General features: G+C 43.3%; 1 protein-coding gene across 5 annotated transcripts in view; it reads left to right on the top strand.

The window, feature by feature from the left end:
• pacs2 (phosphofurin acidic cluster sorting protein 2) overlaps nt 1-21,263 on the top strand; it is a 53,089-nt gene that overhangs the window by 20,684 nt on the left and 11,142 nt on the right. For all 5 annotated transcript variants that reach the window (XM_034577322.1, XM_034577323.1, XM_034577320.1 and 2 more), the window contains exons 2-7: nt 17,641-17,728; nt 18,521-18,610; nt 19,365-19,490; nt 19,979-20,141; nt 20,423-20,496; nt 20,675-20,755. In XM_034577322.1, coding sequence (XP_034433213.1) covers nt 17,641-17,728; nt 18,521-18,610; nt 19,365-19,490; nt 19,979-20,141; nt 20,423-20,496; nt 20,675-20,755 — 622 coding nt within the window. The remainder of the gene's footprint in view (nt 1-17,640; nt 17,729-18,520; nt 18,611-19,364; nt 19,491-19,978; nt 20,142-20,422; nt 20,497-20,674; nt 20,756-21,263) is intronic.

Below are 21,263 nucleotides of genomic sequence, written 5' to 3'. Positions count from 1 at the left end.
TGTACTTCAATGAAGTCTAATTAGACAAGATCATAGGAAACGTGGAACTTAAGTTCCATTGATCCACAATCACATCTTAATATGCCTTTGATGTATTTAGTTGAAAAAACAATACACTATGACTAAATAGTTAAATACATAAATAGTTGAATACATAAATAAATGGTGTGTGTGTGTGTGTGTGTGTGTGTGTGTGTGTGTGTGTGTGTGTGTGTGTGTGTGTGTGTGTGTGTGTGTGTGTGTGTGTGTGTGTGTGTGTGTGTGTGTGTGTGTGTGTGTGTGTGTGTGTGTGTGTGTGTGTGTGTCACGAAGCCCAGGACATACCGAGCTGAAAATAGATCTGAGTTCAACCTGTCTGAAGAGAGACAACAGCTTTGACAGGAAGAGAACAAGTCTGTGAATGAACGTGGGCTGAAGTTCTCTCACTCACACACACATAAAGTCAAACATACACACGCATAGATACACACCTACTACACACACACACACACATCTAGTCTCAGCTCTGTCACGCCGGCAAATCCCACAGCTGAATATTGCATGAGCAGCTGAGCACTGGAGAGCCCCGGGCACACATCTGAATAATGGGAAAGAACCACGGCAGATTGATTATAGTGTTTGTGTGTGTGTGTGTGTGTGTGTGTGGTATGACTGCTTGCTCTGCCTACCACAGCAAAGCTTGACTTGAACCTTTCTCACCTTTAAACAACTTGCGTGTGTGTGTGTCTGTCAGTCTTTTGTCAGCACGTTAGCGAGCCTCAGACTATTAACACTGCAGGGTCGACTCCCACTGGGACCACAGACACTCCACTCTATGCAAATTCATGAGCTTTATTATAACGTTTCCTCAGTTCCTGCATTTTAATCCATCCATTATTCATAACATTGTTGTTTACTGCTGTGTGTGTGTGTGTGTGTGTGTGTGTGTAGAGATATCTTTGTGAGGACAATTTGGCCGGTCCTCACTTTCTGACCTACTTTTAATGGGCTTTAGTTTTGTTGATTCGGGTAAGGGGTTATTGAGTGTCCTCACTAAAGCTGCTTTCAGACATGCACTGGACTCCGCAGTTACTCCGTATCTTTGGAGGAGGTCCCACGTCCGAGTTAGACGCTCCGCAGTTTCTACAGACTTTATCCACCCGACCTCCTGATATAATGTCCGTATAGAAATCCAGGAGAAGTTGATGTGAGAACACAGCAGGGGAGTGACAAGTAGAAGACACCAACAAAGATGTCAAGAGAGTTTGTGGTGATAAGAGCTGATGACAGTGTCGGTGTGCTGTAAACAAAATCACGTGATCTCTGCAACAGAGTTAATACAACACTTCCTGCCTCTGTCTGCTGCACCCGGCTGCTCCACCTCTCGCTTGAAAAACACAGAGGCTTGTTGCTGTTGTGACTGCGTTGTGCAGAAAACCTCCCGCTGCGTTGTGCATGTCTGAAAGTGAGGACCTCCTGGCCGGTCCTCACTTTTCAATGGGCTGTTTGAGGGTTAAGACTTGGTTTTAGGGTTAGGGTTAGAATTAGGTTTAGGTAAGGTTAAGGGTTAGGGTTAGGCATTTAGTTTGGAGGGGCAGGGGCCAGGGAATGCATTAACCCAATGCGTGTCCTCACTAAGATAGTGCAAACGTGTGTGTGTATGTGTGTGTGCTCTTGTACAGCTATCTTTGTGAGGACCAGTTAGAGTCTACAACCTACGGAGTGAGGACATTTTGGGAAAGTGAGGACCTTTTGGCCGGTCCTCACTTTGTGACCCCCCCTTTAATGGACTGTTTGGGGGTTAAGACTTGGTTTTAGGGTTAGAATTAGGGTTGGGTTAGGTTAAGGTTAGGCATTTAGTTTGGATGGTTAGGGGCTAGGGAATGCATTAATCCAATGAGTGTCCTCAATAAGATAGAAGTACAAAACAAAACAAAACAAAAACTAGTGAATAAATACTACTGCTAATGCTGAATATAAGTATGTGCTATGTATTGCATGTTTTTACTTAATTTTAGTTACTTTAACTGTAATACAATCAGGTCTCTGTCAAAGATGTGGACAATTAGTCACCAATACCTAAATCCATGTTTCCAAGATATGTGATAACAATAAACTTTCCTTCTTTAGTACAGTTAATGCACTCAATGCAATATAGACTTTTAGAATAAAAACAATAAAACAAGGCTTCTTGTGTTAAAGTTTAATAAATACAGACAAAAAGAGACAAGATGAAATAACACTGAGGTAAAAACGTATAAACACTTCCACCTGAAGCTGGGCACTGCATAGTGTCAGCCTATTGCTAAGAAACAGTTTAAATAGGTCAAAAGGACAGATTTCCCAACAGAGATCAATGATTGTCTAAACTTTACTTGTGCTGACACAACTCATTGGTGTCAAGCTTGTTGTCAACACAAAGGTGATGCAGGGACAACACGTGGGGTCATTAGTCCATTAAAGCTGCTGTTTTCAGTTAAACACACAGGAATTCATCAAATAACCAAAAGCCACATCAAAGGAACTATTCCCAACTCCTTTGTTGATGTTGCCCCTGGTTGTTATGGTTCTTGATGTGGTTGCCCTCTGGATGAAGTCATGTATATTTAAACACGCAACGAAAAACCCCATCTGTCGAATGCAGGGCTGCGTTCACATGAAATCCAGACACAGAATACAGGACCTGTGTGTTTGATCAAAGTTGGATGAGATGCTTTAAGGGCCCATCACAGCTTTCTGTCAGATTTCTGGCAGGGTTGATATATGATTGTGGAGTATGAGTTGTGTGATTTTACAATAGGAGCTGTGTACTTGTACCGAGCTGCTCTCCGGGGGGTTCTTCTCATTTTGTCCTAATTAGTGTTGACAGGATTCATTGTCTCTGTGACAGCAGCTTCATGTGTAATAATGATGGACGTCTGTCTCTTTCCACTTTCTCACCCTCTGTACAATGAGAATTGCTGATTCTCTTTAAATCACTTCACTGTTTTTGCACTTTATTGCACTTGTTGAGGATGAATGAGTGTTTCTCTGTTACAAGCCAGTGTTGGAGCCCCAGTGCATCACCCTCTGATATCTCAGATTTCTAAGTATCTGATAGATCTGTCACATTTTTATAGTTATTGTCGGAATTAGTGAAGCTGAGGACTCTGCATCTGAAAGTGTGGAATGACAAATCATGTTAATGCAACAGCCTGAGACACGTTGACTTAACCTACTGCACCAAGTTTGTGTTTTCATTTTATTCTACTTTACAATTTTTCTCCATTATTGCAGCTTTTACTCCACTATAATGATGTGATAGCTTTAAATTATACAATATGTCATTTCTTTTTACTTCTCAAATGAAGATATGACAATAAAAACTATGACAAGCTTCTAAAATATAACTAAGGCTGCATCCACACAACTATGTTTTAGTTTAAAAACATATATCACGTGACCTGTTGTGCTCTGGCCGCGTCGGTAGAAGGCGGTTGTGAGTTTCTACGTCATCGTTTCCAAACATCTCAGTTTCTGCATCGTCCAAAAGAAACGGATCCAGCAGCGTTTCCAACCTTCTCTGTTTTAGTGGCTCTAAAACTCTGCAGTAGTATTTGGCCTAATTCTTTAGATTAATTCATTATGTAAAAATAAATTCTTTCTTTCTTCAGTCCCTAAAAATAAATGTGCTTGTTTGAGTCGTATTTCTGTGAGTATCTTTCTCCAGCAGCAGTAATTGTGAGCTGCAGACGAGCAGAAGTCGCAGCTTGGATCCAAAACCTTGATGAAAGCTGGTCTGGCTTTCATTTCTGTTTTTGCACCGTCTAAAATAAGAAGCAGCTCTGGTCTGAGACTGTGCTGCCCACTTTCTCTTTCTGTCTGTTGTGTCATTATATATCTTTCCCTTTTCTCCTTTTACTTTCCCTTTCAACACTTTCTGCTTTCTTCATTTCTCTCATGTCTGACAAAACTAACTTGCAGCCTGACGGACGTTAGTTTGAGCTCAGGGGTCCCTGGGCTGCGTTCCAGTCTAGGACCCCCCCCCCCCCCCCCCCCCCCCCCCCCCCCTCTCTCCTCCTCCACCTCCCTGCCCCTCTCTCTCCTCCTCCACCTCCCTGCCCTCCTTCCTGAAGCTTCCTGGCATCTCTCCCTGTGCCCCACTCCAGCACCAGGATAATACCAGTCCACAGGGGGGGGGGGGGACATGAAAAGAGTGCAGCCTCATCATCAGTCCTTTAATCAATGTATAGCTTTTACAAATTCAGCACCGGTGGGGAAAAAAAAGCGATAATCAAGAGCAGAAGCTTCTCTCTGGAGAATAAACTCCTTAAATCACACCAGGCACATTTTAGTGTGTAGATAAACTTTAACCTGAGAGAAAATAATGTTCAACAATTCCTAATATGCTTTTATATCCGTGTAATTCATAATGTGTGGGACATAAAGGGACATTTTAGATGTAGTTAAGTTTATTTGAGTTCATTGAGAGGAAGTGTCACTCTACTCTAATAGTTTCAGGAATGTCACACCAAGCTGCGGCATGTCAGAGTCGAGTTGTCATGACGACGACTTTTTGTTGAATCCTGTGTGGAAGAAGATGAAATTCTACTAGCGATGATGATGATGGATTCATAAATGGATAGGTTTCGTCGATAGGAAGAAACCTATAACTTCGAAATCAGTGTCGCCTTCGAGTTAAGTTTTTCCCATAGACTGTATATAAGGATGGACGAAATGGCGCCTCCATCGCCCCCTGGTGGGTGGCTGCAGTACAGCTCATAAACCCCAGCTCCTCCTAGCAACCATCTTTATTTACAGTCTATAGTTTTTCCCTTTTGACTTTTGGGCCTAAACAGCAAAGTTGACTCTTTCTTTTCTTCACAGTTTTCACATTCTGAAAATAATTGCTCTTAAGAAAATACATATATTTAAATCTGCTCCAGTGTTTAGATGGGTGCAAACTGTGAGTTCACACTTTATGGGTTGTATTTCTTCTGTGTGCTCAGTGTCTGATCCTGCGTCAGATCTCCAGCGCTCTCCTCTCACTCACTCTCCGCTCTGTAATGCTCACCACAGCAGAAAGGTCTTGAAAGAAGGAATGCAGCCGTGCGTGTTGTTTACCAACCTCGGCCTCTGGCTGCAGCGGGCGAGGCATGTGGCGAGGAGTTGGTGGCGGTGGTGTTACAGAAGGTGTCGGCACGTCGGCCATTCCAGGCTGAGAGCGTGAAGTATGTGCGGAGTGGGATGCCGCCGGAATGAAGCAGTGATAGCTCTGAGTGTGTGTGTGTGTTTGTGTGTGCGTGTGTGTGTGTTTAAATAGCTGGAAGTCAGTATTCATCTGTAATGTTTGTATCTCAGGTTTCAGTCTGGCAGGTCACCGTGTCCCATGTGACCGTTGCATCCTCCCGTCGTCCATCTTTGATGTCAAAGTGTGTAAAAAGATCTTCCAGTATCAACATGCACGCTGTACTGTAATGTCCAGTTAGCTGCAGTTCCCATAGGAACCCCTAAGTGGAAAGGGTGTGATGAGGAGGCCCGCGTTTCTCCATCGGACACACGAGACCTGCAGGGTCGGCGCTTTCAGGAATATCCAAGGTGGGCGTGAGGCTTGAGGGAGGGGGGGGGCGTCACATTACTGGCAAGTGTCAGTCGTGGTTCCAGAGTTGAACTGAACGTTTTCCAGAGGGGCTGTTTTCGAGAAGGCTAAATGTTCGAGTCGGTTGCTCCTGATGTTGTCCAGAACTTCTCCTCTGTAGGAAAATGTCAGAGTGAGCGATGGACACAAAACAGATAGAATACAAATATATATCAGGATGACAAATAGGAGCCATCATGCATGTAGGAGTGTACAAAGGCTGGAGGTATGGAGTTGACTTTGCAGGAGACGTGTGATCACGCTCTACACCTCGATGGAAAGATAAACGAGCAGCAATTACAATCTCATTTCAAACATTTAGACGAGGCACTAAGGAAAGAGAGAGAATAGTGGAGGCTGCCAGGTGTGATGGAGAATGCAACCGAACATAATAAAGCATTGATTTTCTTTGGGAGAGTTAATGGCAGCTACATATATGTACATCACAGGCTTGTAGATGACTCATCCAGACCAATTCAGAGAAGCACGTGACAGCTGATGGACATTTAAGCTGCCACAGGTTTTTACCTGAACACAGCTGTGTGATTCAAACTGTCAACAATAGATTGAACTGAAGGTTTTTTTAATTTGATGAACAGCAGGTTCCCTTTTACAATTTACATTTGTTATGTTTCAATACCCGTTTATTTCCTTTAAATTGAGACGCACGTGGAACCGACCGTCAAACAGCTCCAGCTCCATGAGTTACGGTGCTTCAGTACACAGAGTGTGAACGAGATGAAGAGAGAGAAATCCAAATCTCTTCATAATATAATAATATATACAGTGAAACCTGTGATGGAGAACTGAGTTTTGGTTTAATTGACCGTGGCGATGAAATGTGTCCAAAATTCAGATTTATATTTCTAATCAAGTAATTTACAGATATCAAAAAGCCTGGCACCCATTCTACTATATTTAATTTAAGAGCAGTAGTTTTCTCGCCTCTTAGACCATCAGTTACTATGATTTTTGTCATATTTCCATTCAGCTTAGATTTTTAAGTTAGGGAAGTTTAACCTCAGCTCTGAAATGCTTGTTTAAAGTATTTGAAATTATCACCTGAAACAAAGATTTCTCCACAGAAACTTTATGTGCAGTCGAAGAAATTCAAGTTTCATTTTTGCACAATAAAATCTGACACTTCTTCTGTGCCACAACCAAACGTCCCATGTGCCGTTTCTAATTCGCTGACAGGTGACGGATCTGACAGAGAAAATCCCTCTGTCTTCCTACAGATCCGCTCCACGTTTCCTCCTAGTCGGTGGGATAATGGCATTTCTTAAAATAAACTCCACTCTCTGCAGCTGAGGAGCTGGCTCAGAGTTTCTGAGACTTGTTTTCATGTGTTTTTTTTCTCAGTGAGTCAGAGATGGTTGGAATCAGGCTGACGGAGGGAGGGACGGGACACGGGGGTGTGGGTTTTCAGAACCCTTACAGATGTGAGAATGTAGGTCAGCTCTCTGACACACAGCGTTCAGGCTGTGGGAGAAAGCACGAGCTGCGTGTTCCGGTCAGTTCAGGGCGATGATGTCGATTAAGATGCTGGATTCAAGGATAAACACACGCACGCACGCACGCAACACACTTTGTATTTGATGTTTTGTTGGTTTTTTTTATCAGTGTATTTAACAACAAACACATTTTATTTGATCGTAGCATTCTGTTGTACCATGTTTACCCACGTTCTAATATTACACTCATTTAAAAACCCTTTAACCAACTTTAGTCTTTAACCAAATTAGTTGCCATGCAATTTTAGAATTCTGGTAACCATAGCAACAGGACAACATTACTGCAGAGTTGGAAACGGACCCAATCACGAGTTCAACTGGCTACAACCAGACTTTGAAGAATGGATATTGATCATTTAATGGCTCTTAACAGTGTTTTTCTGTGGTAATGGTCATGACGTGAGAGAAATAATATACTCAGCGAAAATGTATTATATATTATAATTTAATTTATTCAGTTACTGTGGATCGCTTTCAATAAATCTACATTTACTCAACACATAAAACTGACTTACTTCAACTCCAGCTTGAGTATCTGCATGAGGCTTAAATCAGGGAGACGGAAGGAATATGAGGAATATGCCTGATGGGACCGGGTCTAATTCAGTCTGGGTCTGGTGATTAAAAACACAGAGGAATGGCAAATAAAAACATTTGTGCTCTGGAGAAAGGAAATGAAGGAAAAACTGAACATTGGCAGGAGAAAGAGCAAGAAGCTGCGATTTTCCTCCTTTTTTGGGCCTTTTCAGTGCAGAATCTGCTCTGAATGTAAACAGTTCAAGCTGCTGGTTTCTCTCCTCCTGCTTCATCTGGTACAACAAGAGGCTGCAGCTTGTGTTTTTGCAGAATTTGCAGCGTCTCCTATTCCCAGAACTCAGGAAACAGTCTCTAACTGGGATTTGTCTCATCTTTGTAGGTTAAATTAATATTTCCTGGTTTGTGCAGAGCTTAAGAAAAGGAATGTGGTCTTGTTATTTATCCCACTAAAGATGTGACATACAACAGTTTCAGGAACACACAGTGTGTCTGACTGCCGGGGGGGTAAAAACAGCAGAGAACATTTACGGCTCAGGGTTAATAACCACCCGAGGAGCTTTCAGTGGAAACATTAACTCTGGACTGACAACGATCACCTGGTCAAAGGGTTCTGAGCTGTAAATGCACCGTCACCAGGAGAATCACAATGTAACCAGCATTCTACAGGTTTTGTTAGAGCTTCATTACATCTGTTCAGACTGGAGGGTGTTTATTTGAACTGGTTTAAACTGGGTCAAGCAACACCTGTAGAATTCCACTCAGATTCCAGATGAAGAATCGACTTCTGGCCTTTGTGCGTCCTCTGGGGGATTCAGCACAATCCCCCCCCCATCCCAGTGCAGGAGTCATCCATGAAAGATTCAGGCGTCATTGAAAGAAAATGTTATTTATCATCTGGACTGAAATCGCTCACTACTCAACACGTAATCCAGTGTATAGGGAGTTTGTAGTAGTGAGAATCTTTATACCCTCTGTAGTGGACGGTCGGACGAGAGGAGAGAGAAGCTGTACGATGTGAAAACTGAATTGTGCCACGTCTGAACTAGAACAGAACTCAATATCAGTCTTCTAAATTTGAATATTTTCATCAAGATCCATTAATTGGGAAATTGATTAAATCGTCCAAAAAGTCAGATCTCACAGTGTTAAGGAAAAGGATTTAAAAAACAAACCTGCACCCGCCCCCTGATCTGTATCCACACCAACGTTTAATAGGTTCTTCCCTTACCCATAATGCATCCTTCCACCGGGTTTCATAGAAATCTGTTCTGCAAATGAACAAACGGGGGTGAAAACATAACCTCCGCGGTGGTGGTGATAAAAAGAAAATCACTAAAAAGCCTCAGATGTGACTCAATAAGACAAACAGAAAAGAACTGAAAGTTGTTGCAGGCGTTAAATAAATTTAATTAAATATCATACTCGGTATATTATAAACTAACCTACATTATGGTTTGTTTTAATTGTGCAACAGCACTTACATGCATACACTTTCAGTTTCTCTAAACAGCTTTTGGGGATGCAGCATTCATGAGAAGAAGTCATTCATCAACCTGGGGCAGTGGTGCAGAGCAGTGGTGTGTTGTCTGTTATCAGAGACACATGTAGTTCAGTTCAGTCCTGCACGCTGGTTTCCACGTGTCACTGAGTCACGTAGTTTGTTTTAAATCTCAGATCTACGGCTCTTCAGCCAACTTTACGTTTCCAAACAGACCCCTTTCTAAGTGACTTCGAGGCGTGGAAGCAATTTGTGTGAAATTGTTGCTCAGATGTGACAAAAAGACGACGAGAAACTTGATAAATGACGACGTGAGACGGATAAATGTGGTGGAGAAACACATTAATCTGAGCCGGTGCTGCAGTCATGGAAACGTGAGGACAGAAGAAGTGCATCAATATGTCGCACATCAGATTGTCTCTTAATGTATTCCAGCCCAGGGAGGGAGGGGACACACACACACACACACACACACACACACACACACACACACACACACACACACACACACCCTAACTGCTCTACTTTATTCATAACTGATGGTTGCCTGTTAACCTACATCAGAGGAGGAGGAAGTGTTTCCATGGTAACGCTGGAAATTCATTCAGCGTAGCAGCTTCGAACCAACATGAATGTAACAGAAGTGTCAGTGGTCAGCTTTTCCTGTGTGTGTGTGTGTGTGTGTGTGTGTGTGTGTGTGTGTGTGTGTGTGTGTGTGTGTGTGTGTGTGTGTGTGTGTGTGTGTGTGTGTGTGTGTTTCAAATATTGGAGGTAATCAGATCCTGCTGCGTCTCCTGGTTTGGAGCTCGACTCTGCCCGCCTGCTGCGGTTAAGTGTCACAACTTCAAACGGACCAAAGGGTTGCTGGTGCGAATCCCTGAGCAGATCCAATCAAGAGCTAAAGTCCGGAGAGAGAAACCGTTTGTGGTCGTAGGAGTGGTGGTCGTACATGTCTGTTTTAAGTATGGAGCTGGAGTTAAGGGGTTGTTAGCTTAGCATAAAGACTGGAAACGGGGGGAAACAGCTAGCCTTGCATGAGCCTCGAGTGTAGGGATGTGGTGAACACTTTGGGGACCATCTGAAAAAACAGGTAAAGACAAAACTGTAACGTAACGAGGCCTCATGAGAGACTCCCTGAACCACTGATACCCTGGACAGACACTGGACACCACAAATATTGAGACATTTTAAAAAAATTCTCACACACAAGCGAGCAAACCCAGATCGGATGTCTGGTTCAGGACGGAGGAATAACGGCGAGCTTGCAGAGAAAAGTCGGGTTCAGTATAATTCGATGCGGTTTGCGGTGCCAGCTCAGCCAGACTGAGGCTGAGGTGTGGAGGTCAGGAGAGTCGGGACTTCTGTGGTTCTCTGAAATCACTTTCTTTCTGTCGCTCGGCCCTGAGGTGTCGTCGAACGGCAGAACGTTGGCCTGCATCCAGTTTCAATTCAGCACATTCAGAAATTGGATATTCTCTTCAAGAGATTGAAAGTCTCTTCAGGCTTGATGCGTCGCTTGTGACGAGATTGAATCTTTTACTTTCTGCCTGAAACAGGAGCAGCAGCAGCGACTGTCCTCCAATCCTTTTACAGGACAGCAGAGACTGTAATTTTTAAATTACACCTTAGAGCTCTGTCATGTAATGAAAAAGGAATGCAGGCAGATCAAATGGTAAATCCTCTGGTTTATCCTTGGCCCGGTAGTCTAAGCCTCCAACTCAATATGTACGTAAGCTACATGCAGTGCTGCTGCTGTCAGGCAAAAACCAGACTCATTAGTTTGTCATAATTCAGAAAAGCAGACTTGAGTATTACTATTCCCTCTGAAAGGGTTTGAAAATGAAGTTGTAATATCATGAAACTAAAGTCTTAATATTAAGAGAATTTAGTTTTCATATTACAAGACTAAAGTTGCAATATCGCAACAATGAAGTTGACATATTACGAGAACATAGTCGCAATTTCACGATTTAGCCAGAGTGGAATTTTCAGCGAGGACGGTTTCTCTTTGCTGCTTATTTCTTTTTCTTTTTCTTTTTCTTACTGATAATATTCTGACTTTTGTCTTTTTATATAAGAGGACGTGAAGGGGGCTCAGGGAGCAGCTGTACCAGCGGAATAATTCCCCCCCCAGGTTTAAAAGGAAGCAGAGAGCTGCCACAGTGACACACATGGAGAGAGAGACACACACACACACACACACACACACACACACACACACACACACACACACACACACACACACACAGGACACTAGCTGGGAGAGCTGAGCTGAACTGAGCTGGAGCCTAGTTATATTCTGTGTCGATTAATAAAAGATGTTGAGCAGCGAGTGGCCGATGTCTGGTGGTGGCAGGACGACATTATTTTCATAATATTACGACATTATTGTTGAAATCTCCGAATCTTTCCCACTAATAAGGCTCTATACTCTTTTGTTGGATAATAATTCAGTTTTGAAATAGCTTCTAATCTCAAAGATCCTGAAATCAGACCATTTATTTCTTCAGATGCACAACTGGGATTCTCTCACACGTGATAAACGTGTTAGTCTGTGAGAGAGGGGAAGACCCATCGTGCAAACCCGACACACTGCAAACTCATTTCATACCTTGTGTTCGAGCCTCTATTTTGAGTGTCTCTTGTGTGTGGGTGAGTTCCAGGGCAGAGGAGCAGGAAGTGGCCGTGTGAAGTATGGAAATCTCATTAAGGATGCAGCGCCGCTGCCGTCTCCAGTTGCCTCTCTCTCCATATTAACACGAGGAGCTAATCCAGCAGGTGAAGCTGAACCCTGGATGTTGTCTGACCTTCACACACTCGACGTTCCCCATTTCCACTGGAGGATTTAATAGATTTAGGTTGATTTTCTTTATGCAAATCTCTCGTAAAAAACATTGTTCTCTGACTGTCCAGCTCCTGCCGCTGCCACGAGACCCGAGCTGATGGGATTGTTGATGCACTTGTCTGAGGGACATTCCAGTTTTATTGAGCTCTCAGAGCTTAATGAAGTATTTACCCACAGGCTTTATACAAGCAGAACAACATCTCTGGAGGTTGGAGCAGATACACAGCCGGAAAAATTCATATTAAATATTTATGGTAAATATTCTTCAAAGATGGATATCTAGGTAGGTCGATAGATAGATAGATAGATAGATAGATAGATAGATAGATAGATACCCCCACATCTATACAGTGCATTCCTTCATGCTATTCATACTACATTGAAGTAGAAAACATGATGTCGACCTCCTGACAACAACAAGAAGCTCTTCTTTGTCTGTTGTAGTCGTCAGGAAGTGTAAAAAAAGAAACATGTGTACAACTCAAGGTCACGACCAAAGAAAATAAATAAACAGCAGGTACACATGGTTCATTCTTACAGTAAAAACCATCACGATTTGACTTGTGGCCTTTTTCCTGTTAATATAAAACGAGATTAAGATCTGAAATCTATTTTACATTTGAAATGAACCTCTAATCTTTGTGTGATCTGAATTGTAAGATTCACAACATATTCCTCCGCCAAGGCCCAACTGTCCCCTTAAATTCAAACAAGCTGCACCATATTACCCACACTCGTAGATATCAGTCCACTAGATATGATGATTTTTCTTTGAGATCCAGGAATGATTCCCTGTGAAATCAGTGAAAATCTATCTCGCTGTGTTAAAGTACGTGAAGGTGCAGATCTGCAGGTTCCTTCTCGGCCAAGGTCCCATCCTGGGTTTCGTGGAATTCTAGTTTTTGTGTAAACATGAGGGCACATATCCGTCCTCCACTTTTCATCCCAGCTTCAGAGCCGCTCACAGAGAATTTATATTTATCATCATAATCTAGTGTTGATGTGATCCGACACAGTTCTTCAGGTGATCTTCCTCCGCTGTTGTTACGTCTCTGCTTCACTGGAACCAAAACAAATTCCTGCTGGTTTGTTGTTGTTGGCTGACGAGGTGACTGGGACTGTGCTATCGCAGCTCCGCACTGGGTCTGCGGGTCGTCCCCTCGGCGGTTGCCAGAGCATCTGTGCTGAGCTTGGCCGCTGGACGGGGATTTGGCAGGGCCACGCTTCAGGCTGCCGGCCGCGTGATTCAGCAGAGCCGAGTCCCTCTGGGACGGGACAGGGGACAGGCTCCTCCGCTGCGGCGCCAGAGCTGCAGCTGTGCACACACACACACACACACACACACACACACACACACACACACACACACACACACACACACACACACACACACACACACACCACACACACACACACTGACACAAACACACTATAGCTAGTGGCAGTGAGTTTGTCCCTGACGTGAAACCTCTCGTTTGCATAGTTCTGATATTTGGTTTGTTGTGTAGGAACAAAGAGGATTTGCACAGGAGCGTTTCAAGGAACCCTAGGGGCCCCGGGCAAAAGGCATGAGCCCCCCCCCACCACCACCATCCCAAATTTTTTTTAATCACTTGATGCATAAAAGCAAAATGCAGACTGTGCATGAACATAGATAATACAGTTGGAAAGTTTAAGTGCAAACCTCCAGCAGCATCTCAGACACATCATTCACACATTTATACGTTGTCGTCTTCAACCAAACCAACAGATCACGAAGCTTTTGGGAGAAAGTCATTGTCGTGGCGCCTCGTTAGGGGGTTTGAATTTATCCTTGAATTTAAAGGTGGTCTCACAAAGTTGCCGTTGCTGTGGACTAGCGTCATCAATCGCAGGGGCCCAGGAAGTTGCCTGCTTTGTCTTCCCTGACGCATCTTTATTCAGGAGCCAAGCAGGGGCTGTTTGAGTGTGCAAGCTTTACAAAATCTGAACGTATAATCGATAAGTCCTGCTCTCCAACAGAAAGACCATGCTCTTAAATGAAGATGGGGAAAGAACCCATCCCACGCCCCTGGATTTACAAGCTGCTCCTAAACAGAGAGGGAGGCAGCATCAAGGAAAACAAGAACTGTGTCGTCCTGGAGGGATTTTGCGATCAGAGATGTTATTCAAGTGTTAGTTGAAGTTAGTTGATCTCAGTTTGACGTCACAGCTGGAAAAAATGAATCTGACTTTGTCAGTTTAGAGTCTGAATAAACAAAGCTGTGTTTATCTCCAGCTGAAACATCAGTGCTGCAGAACGAGTCTGTAGCTTTTACCATCGAAGCTTCAAATCCACAGGAACGGAGCTATTAACCTTTGAAAGGTCGATTTGTACTGAACCCAATTTGATCCAGTAACAGAGTTGAACTGAGAATTAAAGGCTGATTTAAATGTCAAACTGAGTCAGTTTGTAACAGAAAATCTTTTCTCTCAACTGAACAAAATTACTCAGGATTTATTCCCTTTATACTTTGTACATCACAGAATATGATTTTATTATGCAGTCTTCATCCTGTTCATGTTCTCCAGCTTCTATTTTAATTAGAGAGTTTTGCTGTAACCAGTCAGAAGCAAGTGATGGATTTGTTACTATTTCATTTTCTCCCATTGCAGAGTTAGCGATAGAGGTTATTAGGAGCATTAAACCTAATATGTTTCATAATAATATAAAATATGAAGATTTATGGGGTTGTTACTTCTGTAAGTTGACTAACTCTGAGATTTGAACTCTTCTGTTCAGTCGCTATGTTTTCAAGTTTGCAAAACACCAATAATTTGTCCCGGCCCACAGACCAACCAGACGGTCAGTGGTTCGATCCCCAGTTCCTCCAGTCTGCATTCTGAAGTGTCCTTGGGCAAGAGCCTATACGCAGAAGTACCCATGAGGATTGTGCCGACAGTGTGTGTGTGTGTGTGGTGTGTGGTAGAAGCGCTGTATGAATGTGTGTGTGACTGGGTGAAGGCGACTTGTACTATAAAGTGCTTTGAGTGGTCGATAAGACTGGAAAAGCAGCTACACTATGTCCATACAGTCCATTTACCATGTAGTTTACTCAAGTGCATTTCTACACAAACAGTATGTCTGTCGTAAAAGGTGTATATTATGTACATATTCCGTATTTATATTAAAATGTTTATTCTATTGCCCTTTTTTATTCTCTTGTCCTCCTCATTCTAACTATCTGTTGCTGTAACAACTGAATTTCCCCAGTGTGGGATAAATAAACTCTTCTCTTCTAGTATCGTATCAACCACAATCTATATCTGCCAATATGAGATTATTTATATACATATCAGTCTTGGTGAACAGGTAGAAATGTGTAATATTGTTGTCAGACTTTTAAAAACTCCCAAATATAAATATTGGATAATAGGGATATTGATGTTTTAGATATGATGGTGAGGAGGAAAACCAACAATGTTTCCATGGTATAGTTGTGACTCACTCTTTACAGCCTGATTCACTAGAAGCTGGTGTGAATCTCTGGAAGCTGAAATCAAATACTTTTTTTTTTTAAAAAGAAAAAATCTCCAATGTCAGAACAATTAACCTGTAAAAGAGGAAAAGTCCCGTGTTGAGTTTGAGGTCACTTACTAAAGAGAAATGGGTCAACAGCACAGATCCTCTTATAAATGAAGTGCTGTTGCGTCAGAAACCACATTTTGTGCAGCTCTTTTCAGCCGATTAGCTCCTCGAGCAACACAAACCCATTGTCGGGGATAAAAGAAAATGAAATGTCAAATCTAAAAAAAAATCCCCAAAGCCAAATGTGACTTTTTTTTATCACAGCTGCCTCCGCAAACCAACTCCACCTATAACATTAACCGACGTGGACGGTGCTGTGGGCTCGGAGCTGATGGAAACGGGGCAGAACACGAAGCAGGAGAATGCTGCGTATTGTGCGAGTGCGAGCGCAGCGCTGAAGACAATGTGCGCCTTCACTGGCTTGTGTCCATTGTGCCCGGCATTTCTTGGGTCGCGTCTCGGTCCGCAGAAGAAGTGAAAGGTCGTCATTCAGCCCGTCGAGGCCTCTTCAAACCTGCCATTGTCATCGCAGTGTTTTCCTTTCAGTCCAGGCTGATTGATTCCCTCTCTGCTGCTCATGTCACTCAGCAAACTGTGTGGTTTTCTTTTGTCTCACCTTCCCAGTGTTTTACCTCCTGTTCTGAAAATAGGAGAATCCGAGAGGGGTGAGGTTTCCTCCAAGGTCGACCCCTCAGTCTGGACTCGGAGGGACGTATTAATGTCACCTCCACTCTGCACACTTCACCCTCCTGGGTCACTCGCGGCAATTTTGACCCACATTCATTCACTCTGCGTGACAATGGGCCGTCGCTGCTGCTGCTGGACCGCATTCAATGCCGTGTTTTCCTGCCCCAGAATAATTGAGGAGTGATGTCATCCTAACCGGCAGCACCGCCGTGTTAACGCCGTTTTAATTTCCCAGGATGATAAATGGTCGGCCTCCGCAGAGTGTGAGCAGCCAGTTTGTCCGGAGCAGCTCTCCTGAATGATTTAATGAAAGGAGCCGGTGAATGCATGAAAAGAAAAAGTTCCTTCTTTTTCAAAGTGTGTGACAAAATCGTGACAGGCTTGTTAAAACACCCCCCCTCCTCCCGCCCTTCCTCGCCTCTGCTGCCCAGAATCCCTAACGACGCCACCCCCGGCTGCCCCGGCACCATCCGGCCTCAGCGGTGGCAGGGTTTAGTTCAGCGTGCCGCGACAACCTCGCTTCACATTCACCAGTGTGGGAATCCTGAAATGTTTCTGTGATCTTCAGCCAGTCGTTCCTGCAGGATACAACTTAGATGAGCTGGTTTCTGCTGTTTTATTACCCCACTTGCTGATTTATAACAGGACTGAAGATTTATATGATCAGGGATGAGGACAAAAATGCATTTGGAGAATAATATGGAGTCCTTATGGGGACATGGGCGGAAAAAAATAAGTCTCTCCTGCACAAACGAAACTTTAAAAATGTGCTCACATGTCTTTAGGGACTCTGAAGAATAAAGTTGAAATGATGACAAGAATGTCGGGAATACAGTCAAAATAAAACGCAGGAAGATATTTATTTGTCTTGTGTGAATAAAGTTGAAATGTCGAGATTCAATTTTAACTAAATCAGGGATTTTCTTTTTATATTTGCATATTGATAATTATTCATTTTCAGAAAAACCTTCTTTTCATATTTAGTTCCAACAGTTTGACTCGAGGATGAACTGATTCGATTTTGCTGCTCGAAGGTCAAAGGTCAAGGTCACAGTGACCTCATGAAACCTAAAGAGGCTTGTGAATGTTTTATCTTAAGAGCGACTGAGAGAATCCTCACAAATTAGCTGATTGAATTCTAGTGGTCAAAGGTCAAAGGTCACGGCGACCTCACATTATTGTGAGTGCAACATGTCAGGAACGCACATGGGGGGGGGGGACTGAAGCTGCTCTGGTGCATCTGGTCCGACGTGTTTCCTGCCAAACCTCAAGTGTTTTTCTGTAAACAGTTTACGTGGAACTGTTTAATAAATACGTGTTCAGCCTTTTTTTGTGAATGACTCATGTGTTTGTGCAGATTTAGAGAATCGTGCCGGCGGAGCTGAACCAAACATGTTTCTCTGCGTCTCTCTGCAGGCTGTGCAGCCTGACTCTGAAGAAGCTGGTCGTGATGAAGGAACTCGATAAAGAGCTGATCTCTGTGGTCATAGCCGTAAAAATCCAGGTATGTTTGTCTGTACGCAAAAACCTGTAGGACACACACACACACACACACACACACACACACACACACACACACACACACACACACACACACACACACACACACACATGCAGCAAATCACAAACAAGTGGCCAGTGTCTCCATCCAATCAGTGACGAGCCCTGTGGACAGCAGGTGCCTGTTCCTCATCTGTTAGAAGTGAATGTTTTCTAACTTGTTGATGTGTTTTGCACTGCAGGGCCACCGTACTTTCCCTTGTATGGTGTAAATACCAACGTGCACGGACCTGAGTTATATTGTTTTATATTCCAGTAAACACAACATCATATCTGGTTCTATCTTCACGCCTCCAGGATGGGAGTGTGTTTTTGAACCTTCAGGGAATTCCTTAAGATTCTGCACAAACACCGACTTGGACTCAAGGACGAACTAATTAGATAGAAGTCATGTGACCTCACGCTCTTGTGAACGTGACGTATCAGGAACACTCGGAGGGAATTAGATCACATCAGCCACAAAGTTAGACTCAAAGAGGATCTGATTAGAATTGAGGACAATCATCACATCAAGAATACAGTGAAATACTTTAGTTTGCATTGTGTATATTATCTTCCGCTGTAAATACTGTGGGTTTTGTAAAAAAGGTAAAACGTGTGAAAACATCTGCCTGGTGTTTTATAATGAGTTGAATCCTGTTGAATAAAACATGTCCTGCACCTTCGCTGCACAGTGAACCGAGTCGCGCTGCAAACTGAATTCAAACCTTTATTTACGTGTTTATTTTATTTCCAGGGTTCCAAACGGATTCTGAGGTCCCATGAGATAGTGCTGCCCCCCAGTGGCTCTGTGGAGACAGACCTGGCTCTCACCTTCTCACTACAGGTACAAGACAAAACCCCACGAAGCTGTTTGTTGTTCATTATAAGCCCACAATCAATAATACATTAACAGCTTGCAGCTCATTGTTTAGTGTTTTGTACTGTTTCTTATTGAAGTGAAATTTATGTGCGTATTATTACCTCTACTACTTTGTTACCATGACAACCATTCAAATATGCATTAGCTATTAATGAGACTTGAATTTTATATATACTGTATGGAGATATTTTTCCTGTGTGAGAGCAAAATCAACATTACATTCTTCCTCCTCTTGTAATACTTATTTATTCTATTCTTCTACAAGCAGATTTTTATTTGGATCTGCACCAAATTGCAAACACTCATAAATATCAGTCCCCTAAATATGCCTGAATATTTTACTTCTCTGAGAAATCGACAGAAATGTAGATTCTTTTCAAAAACGCCCTCAATGTAAAAGAAAGAAATGGAATCATGTCGTCCTCGGTGGAGGTAATGATGTCATTTGGAGAGCACTGCACAAACTTAGTGTGTAATCAAAAAAAAACAGCAGGAGAGCATCATGTCCATGTTAATGAAGAAACATTTCTACCAACTCACTTGTGTGTTTTATTGGTGTTTGGGGCTCAGTGGCACTGAGGTATGAGATATGTCAGGTTTCAGTTCACTGACAACACATGGTTTTGGTCTTTTCACGGGATTTACTGAGAAAATAAAGAATATCATCAGACCTTCTCCTCGAATCACTTGTATATTTTCTTCCTTCCTCCACGTCCAGTACCCGCACTTCTTAAAACGAGAAGGAAACAAGCTGCAGATCATGCTGCAGCGACGGAAGAGATACAAGAACCGGACGATCTTGGGCTACAAGACTCTGGCGGTGGGATCTATCGACATGGCCGAGGTAAACGCTGCTTGATTTAATGAGGGTTGACAGAGAGCATGTTGTGTGGAGAAGATCACTGGGTTGTGTGTTGTCTCTTGACGTCTCGGGACAGGAAGGTGCATCTTCTCAGGACCTGGGTAGAGGTAAAATGAGAAAATGTTGGATGGTGTAGCTGCAGTTTAATGTTCACGACTTTGACCTCTTCATGCTCACCCGGGATCTGGCTCTGATTCTTCTGCTTGTACTCCTGGCTCTTAAAATCACACAGCCTTCTTAAAAATAAACATCTAATTGGTCTTAAAATAGACATAAGATAAAAACGTAGCATTTTTACTGCATTTCCAGTGTTTGAATCAGGTTTAATTGAACATTTAGATTTGTTTAATACATAGAGTCCAATGCAGGTGGAGCAGTTTGAGTCTGCAGAATCACATTAACTAGGGAGTGAGTCCAGATGAAGCAGTGAATCATTCATCTCACGTTTTTCCTTTGTCCTCCTCTCCCAGGTGATGCAGCACCCGACCGAGGGAGGCCAGGTCCTGCCTCTCTGCAGCAACCAGAAAGAAACGCTGGGCAACGTGGCGGAGATCTGGATCTTTTCTCTGTCCAGTCAGCCGATAGACCACGAGGAGGCCGCCCTGCAGGACGGACTGAAGACCAAGTGCTCCGGTACGCTCTCATTACCCCCGCTGATCTGAGGTCAAACAGCACGGAGCCATCATAATCACCTAATATTCTAAAGAGCTGAAACAGAGGAGGGGTCACAGGGTTCAGAATGGCTTTTTTTCTTCCTCTGTTCTCATGCAGAAAAGCATTCAAATGAAGTCGTACGGCTCGTCGTGTATTTTTAGAACCTGGCTGCGTGTCAAATTTAAAAGGGGGGTAGCTGAAATATTCATGAGACATCTTCTACACTCCAGCGTTTAATCCCCTGACTTCCTCTGCTTCAGATAACTACTCGGAGGAAGAGTACGAGAGCTTCTCCTCGGAGCAGGAGGCCAGCGACGACGCCGTGCAGGCGCAGGTGAGTCCGAGTTCGGTGGCCGGCGGGTTCATAATAAAGCTGAGGGTTGGGATAAAACATCTGTACTGGCACTGCACCATTTGCTGAGGAGAGCTCAAGGACGTGGACGTGTAAATTATGTATTAGATTTTTTTTTTATGGGAGGAGCTGTTCTCATCATTCTAACTTGTGCTTTCAGGATCTGGAGGACGATGAGTACGATGTGAGGAAGCCAAAGAAGCAGAGGAGGTCGATTGTAAGGACGGCCTCCATCACCAGAGTAAGAACCAGGCTGGGTTTTAAGGAATCCATTATTCTGTCAGCTGGTGCATGAATAACAACATGAAGGTGCTGGGACCATCATAAACCTACAGAGCAGCTTCAGAGCTTCTTCTCTTGAATCTACTGGACAGATAAAACATATTTATTCGTAAAGGTCATGATTTCAAAGGCTGTAACGCACGATTCATCAGTTTTACACTTGTTAAAGCATAAAGTGTCAACCAGCTGTTTATTTTAAAAGAGACACGTGATGCTTTTTCAGTTTCTCTTTCCTCTACTTGTGTCGAGTGTCTGCAAAGTTAAAAAGCCCAAAGTCTGTGGCGAAGGGAGCTCCTCTCCCCCACAGAACAGAAAACACTGATCCTGAAACACCTCGTCATCGTCCTCCTGATACTTCCAGGGAGGTACATGTCCATAACGAACACCTTGTGGCTGCTCTGGCTCACGTTCTAACAAAGCCAGGGCAACATTCACCCCAGAGGAAACATAGCAGAGCATTTATTTGG

Source organism: Hippoglossus hippoglossus, chromosome 22 (genome assembly GCF_009819705.1).
Source record: "Hippoglossus hippoglossus isolate fHipHip1 chromosome 22, fHipHip1.pri, whole genome shotgun sequence".
Taxonomy (NCBI): domain Eukaryota; kingdom Metazoa; phylum Chordata; class Actinopteri; order Pleuronectiformes; family Pleuronectidae; genus Hippoglossus; species Hippoglossus hippoglossus.
Note: the sequence above shows the minus strand (reverse complement) of the source record. Positions and strands in the feature narration are given on the sequence as shown.